The sequence below is a fragment of the Mus pahari genome, unplaced genomic scaffold (assembly GCF_900095145.1).
Source record: "Mus pahari unplaced genomic scaffold, PAHARI_EIJ_v1.1 scaffold_10324_1, whole genome shotgun sequence".
Classification (NCBI taxonomy): Eukaryota; Metazoa; Chordata; class Mammalia; order Rodentia; family Muridae; genus Mus; species Mus pahari.
Genome location: NW_018392113.1, coordinates 16,112 through 22,259, shown reverse-complemented (window position 1 = coordinate 22,259; position 6,148 = coordinate 16,112). Strand labels below are relative to the sequence as shown.

The following is a 6,148-nucleotide window of genomic DNA, read 5'->3' as shown; positions in this document are numbered from 1 at the left end:
ACTATCAGCCCAGAGATGGTCCCACCCACAGGGGGCCTTTCCCCCTTGATCACTAATTGAGAAAATGCCTTGTACCTGGATCTTGTGATGGCATTTCCTCAACTGAAACCCCTTTCTCCGTGATAACTCCAGCTGTGTCAAGTTGACACAAAACTAGCCAGTACACACACCTAGCATGTTATGAATGTGCCCCTTAGTTCCTTTGGCCCCCGGACAGGTTCACTTCCAATTTCATGTTATATCTACAGTATATCTTATGAATCTATACAAAATCTTGGCTCTCTGAATAAGAAAATGTATTTGTCTTTTTGAGACTATCTTTATTGTCTTCATATAACCACCTACAGTTACATCCAATGTCCTACAAAGGACACAATTTAAACGTACTGTATGGCTAAAAAGAAGTAGATTACACACACATAGTAATGTATCCAACCTTCTGGTGGAAATGTCAAGAATCTTTTCTGCTCCACACCACAAGCCCCTTCTCCCTTTATTCACAGACTACACAAGAGAAACTAAAATGGCCTAAGAAGCAATTCCCTAAGCACTCAAAAGAAGAAGGTAACCTTTCTATGGGATATGTAGCTTGAGGTTTTTGATATGCTGATCTATTACATTAAGGCTTTTACAATCAAAGAGTATTAATTGTAATAGGAGAGAACAGAATGCAAAGACAACTTAAAATAACAAGTAAACACTGGTGTAGGAAACCACATGGGAAAACTTGATCTTGAATGGGACAACAAAGGAGAAAGGAGAACACAGAAGAAGGTAAGGGCTGAATGAGGGCACGTGACATACAGAGCAGAGATGGAACCAAGAGGCAGGAGCAGAAAGGAAGGTGTTCTGCTAATAATGGTATCAGCAACTGAGCTCTCTATTTATCATAGGAACAAATTCCTAGACCTTGCCTTGTGCACTAATAATTACAGTGTCTCTCTTTTCTTCTCTATTCAGCATCCTCCACTGCTCACAGATACATGCCAGCCTTCCAGGGGCAGACCCTCTCCTTTAATGGCTCAACTTTTAGTGTTCAGCTTTGAATTTTTTTTTAAGAATTTCAAGAAAGAGAGCAAAATCCTCTCTGAAGATACCATCACTTTGATTGAATCCCATCTGGAGGATAAGAACCTTCAGGGGGCATTGTCTGCAATTAGTCATGCTCTGAGCAACATTGACAAAGCCCCACTAAACATTGCTGTGACTGGAGAAACAGGGACAGGGAAATCCAGCTTTATCAATGCCTTGAGGGGAGTGAGGGATGAAGAAGAAGGTGCAGCCCCCACTGGGGTGGTAGAGACAACCATGAAAAGAACTCCATACCCACACCCAAAGCTTCCCAATATGACAATATGGGACCTGCCTGGCATTGGGTCCACTAACTTCCCACCACAAAACTATCTGACAGAAATGAAGTTTGGTGAATACGACTTCTTCATTATCATCTCGGCTACACACTTCAAATATATTGATGCACATCTGGCCAAAGCCATTGCAAAGATGGACACAAAGTTCTACTTTGTCCGAACCAAAATAGATCAAGATGTCAGTAATGAGCAGAGGAGTAAACCTAAGTCTTTCAATAGAGACAGTGTCTTAAAGAAAATTAGAGATGACTGTTCAGAACATCTTCAGAAGGCTCTCTCCAGTCAGCCTCCAGTCTTCCTAGTCTCTAACTTTGATGTGTCTGACTTTGACTTCCCAAAGCTGGAGACCACCCTACTGAGGGAACTCCCAGCCCACAAGCGCCACCTCTTCATGATGTNCTTGCACAGTGTTACTGAGACTGCCATTGACCGGAAGAGGGATTTACTCAGACAGAAGATCTGGCTGGAGGCCCTGAAGGCTGGAGCATGGGCCACCATTCCACTTGGGGGCTTCATCAGAGATGAAATGCAGAAGTTGGAAGAGACTTTGAATCTCTACAGGTCTTACTTTGGGCTGGATGAAGCCTCACTGGAAAATATTGCCAAGGATTTCAATGTGTCTGTCAATGAAATTAAGGCACACCTTGGGTCTCTCCAGTTGTTAACAAAGAACAAAGACATGTCCTTCAAAGAAAAACTGTTGAAATATATTGAATATATTTCCTGTGTTACTGGGGGACCACTTGCCTCNGGCCTTTACTTTAGGAAGACTTACTACTGGAAAAGTCTCTTCATTGATACTGTGGCAAGTGATGCCAAGTCTCTCCTTAATAAGGAAGAGTTTTTGTCAGAGAAGCGAGGACCGTGCCTTTCTGACCTCCCTGAATATTTGGAAACAGGAATGGGGCTGTGAGGCACTAACCTACTTTTAGCAGCAAACATTTTCTGGGGAGGATTCATTTCTTTCAGAGACAGAATATCACTGTGGCGTGTGGAAAAGAGCCATCCACATTATCAGCACTGTCTTCCATTAAACTATCATTATGAGAATATATGGTTGCATACATATACATATGCAATATTTTATCTAATTAAACTGGGATCTTTTGTCCCAAGAAGATTCCCCAAGCAGTGCCACACTGTCCTAAGATAAAGATGTTAGTAGACTATGTAACCATTTGTGCTTTTCTGTATCTGCATCAGTTTGAGAATAATGACACAGAGGTTGTTTATTCATGCATTAATTTCTATACCTTAGCTAAGCTCATTCTCCAACTAGCTTATTACTAAATTAACCTCTTTATCCGATTCTGTCTAAGATGTGGCTGGTTGGCTCTTCTCACACAACTTCCTCCACTATGGGGTGGTGATTCTCTACAGCCTCACTCTTTCCCAGAGTTCCTTTTCCTCTGCCAGTTGCCCCACCCATTTTCTCCTCCCTTTGTGGACAGGCGATGCTTTGACACCATGCACAAGAGCTAATTGACACAATCCTCTCTTAAATTTCTTTGGGGGTTTGGGAAGTACAGGGGGCAGGTTCCCAGCACTCATCTCCACATGGAGCAGTATTGCCTTAGACATTTTATGCACACAGGATATGACATGATGGCCATAGTCCATGCTCTCTCCAGGAAGAACTGAGGAATGCATGGATAAGGAATCACACCTGGAGATCTGTGCAGACACAGACATTTTATTCCACGACCTTCACCACTCAACTAGATGAGTTTGAAATTTGGATTGTAGGCATCAGGGGCACTAAATAAACTGTCATTTCTTGTGGTATGGTAAAGGCTCAATAACATCTCAAAGTCACACCTCCTGCTTGACAAAAGGTGATTAATGTAAGAGCCTATATTCTCTCCCTCAACTTGCTTCTCCTTTCTCTTCCTCTTTCCTCTCTTCCTATTCCTCTTGCTCTTCTTCTTCTTCCTCTTCATTCTTCTCCCCTCTTCTATTCTTACTTCTTCCCCTTGCTTCTGCATTTCATTTATCCTCTCAGTTGTGAGAATTGGCAAATACAGTATCTACAGGGCAGTCTTGCAGCCTGGAAATCGTTGGAGAGTTGGTATTACAGCTTCTGTTCAAACAGCAAAAATTCTCACTTCTCTCTTTCCTAAGGAATGGCAAGGGTTTTGCTGTCTGGGTTTTTTGTTTCTTTGTTTTTATTTTTGTTTTTGTTTTTTGTTTGCTTGGATTTTTTTTTCCTCTAAAGACTTCAACTGATTAAAAAGGGGCATTTACAGTAGAAGAGGTCATCTGACATATTCAAAGCCTTCTGCTGCAGAGTCTCTTGTGCAAAGCCTGGGTGCATCACCTATTAATAAAGTGCTGTTGGTCACTTTATTGAGCAAAAGGCAGGAAGTAATAAAGGAGATTTTCAATAGAAAGGGATGGAATTCTGGGAGACAGAGAGAGAGTGGGAGATTTTTGACTGAACACTGAGGAAGACAAATGCATGAACCTGAGGATAAGTAACTAGCCACATGGCAGCACTTAGAACAGAATAAGTGGGAAAACTAAGTTGTGAGCTGGTTGAGGAGCAATCCCAAGCTTTTGCCTACGCATTGATTCATATACAGGAAGTCCCGGCAGTTATTTCTAAAAATAAAGAGGGCAGATGGGAAAGCTTACATTCTCATTTGGCCCACTGAATGTCTGACAAGAACTTTCTTGAATAGCCACTCCCCACCTACCCACTGTGGTGCAACAATTCCAGGCAGGGGCAGGTAACAGAGGAAGAATTCCAGAGAGGTTGTTTGGAGGTAGCTCTTATAAAAAGACCTGGCTGTGCAGAAAAATCAGCTCTTCAACTGTAGCCTCAGTGCATAAAGCTGAAGGGATCCTGATATAGCGGTCTCTTGTGAGGCTATGCCAGTGCCTGGAACAGAAGCATATGCTCACAGTCAGCTATCGGATGGAACACAGGGCCCTCAATGGAGGAGCTAGAGAAAATACCCAAGGAGCTTAAGGGGGCTGCAACCCTGTAGGTGGAACAACAATATGAACTAACCAGTACCCCCAGAGCTTGTGTCTCTAGCTGCATATGTAGTAGAAGATGGCCTATTCGGCCATCATTGGGAAGAGAGGCCCTTTGGTCTTGCAAACTATATATGCCCCAGTACAGGGGAACACCAGGGCCAAGAAGTGAGAGTGGGTGGGTAGAAGAGCAAGGGCGGGAGGAGGGCATAGGGAACTTTCGGGATAGCATTTGAAATGTAAATAAAGAAAATATCTAATAAAAGGAAAGAAAGAAAATAAAGACCTCGTGACATTTGAAAAAAAAAAAGAAGATATATCTGTGGATATTGATCAAATAATGATTTCAAAATTAAAAAAAAAAGAATCGAGGTCACCTCAATGACATGAGCCACCAAATCAGATTAGATCTCACATGGGCTGGCTTATGAACACTGGAGTGGCAATCATGGGGCCTGCATAGATTGCTTCAAGTTCTCTGTGTATATATTATGGATGTTTAGTGTGGGGGTTGTGGGACTCTCCTAACACTGGGATGGGTACACTTATCCCTGATTCTTTAGCCTGCTCTTGAGAGTCATTTCTCCCTCCTTGGTTGTCTTGCCCAGTCTCTATATGAGGGTTTTTGCCTTGTTTTATTGTTGCTTATTTTTGACCCACTTAGCTGTTGTCTAATGGAAGCCTGCTCTTTTCTGAAGAGGAAATGAATGGATAGTGACCTAGGGGATATGGAGGTAGGGTGAACTGTGAAGAGTTGGAGGAAGGGGGTATGAGTTGGGGTGTATTGTATGAAAGTAGAATGTATATTACAATAATAATTTAAAACAAGAAAAGAAAAGAATAGGGAACAAAATACCCATGGAAGGATATATGTACAGAGACAAAGTTTGGAACTAAGAGGAAAGGATGGACTATCCAGAGACTACCCCACCCGGGGATCCATCCCATCATCAGCCACCAAACCCAGACACTATTGCCCATGCCAGAATGATTCTGCTGAAGGGACCCTGATATAGTGGCCTCTTGTGAGGCTATGCCAGTTCCTGGCAAACACAGAAGTGGATGCTCACAGTCAGCTAAGGGATGGAACACAGGGTCCCCAATGGAGGAACTAGAGAAAATACCCAAGGAGCTGAAGGGGTCTGCAACCCTATAGGTGGAACAACAATATGAACTAACCAGTACCCCCAGAGCTCTTGTCTCTAGCTGCATATGTAGGAGAAGATGGCCTGTTCAGCCATCATTGGGAAGAGAGGTCCCTTGGTCTTGCAAACTGTATATGCCCCAATACAGGGGAATGCCATTGCCATGAAGTGGGAATGGGTGGCTAGGGGAGCAGGGATGAGGGAAGGGAATAGGGAATTTTCGGGATAGCATTTGAAATGTAAATAAAGCAAATATCTAATTAAAAAAATGTTAAAAAAAAATTCTACAAAATAGAAACAGAATGAACACTACCCAATAAGTCCTATATGACCACAATTGTGCTTATACCTAATTTACACAAAAAAAAAACAAAGAAAGAGGATTTCAGACCAATTTCACTTATGAATATCAATGTAAAAACACTCAATAAAATTCTCCCAAAACAGATCCAAGAACACATCAAAATGATCATTCACCATGATCAAGTAGACTTTTCCCAGGGATGCGGGGATGGTTCAATATATGGAAATCTGTCAATTTTATCAACTACACAAACCATCTCAACAGAAAAAAACACATGATCATTTCATTAGATGCTGAAAAACATTTGACAAAATTCAACATCCCTTCACTATAAAAGTCTTGGAAAGATC

General features: G+C 42.1%; 1 protein-coding gene across 1 annotated transcript in view; it reads left to right on the top strand.

Moving 5' to 3' along the window:
• LOC110314834 overlaps window positions 1-4,259 on the top strand; it is a 15,933-nt gene extending 11,674 nt beyond the window's left edge. Inside the window, exon 2 of the mRNA XM_021189048.2 lies at window positions 961-4,259. Within this exon, the coding sequence (XP_021044707.1) occupies window positions 961-2,283 (1,323 nt within the window). The 3' untranslated portion in view covers window positions 2,284-4,259. The remainder of the gene's footprint in view (window positions 1-960) is intronic.
• Window positions 4,260-6,148: the final 1,889 nt, after the last annotated feature.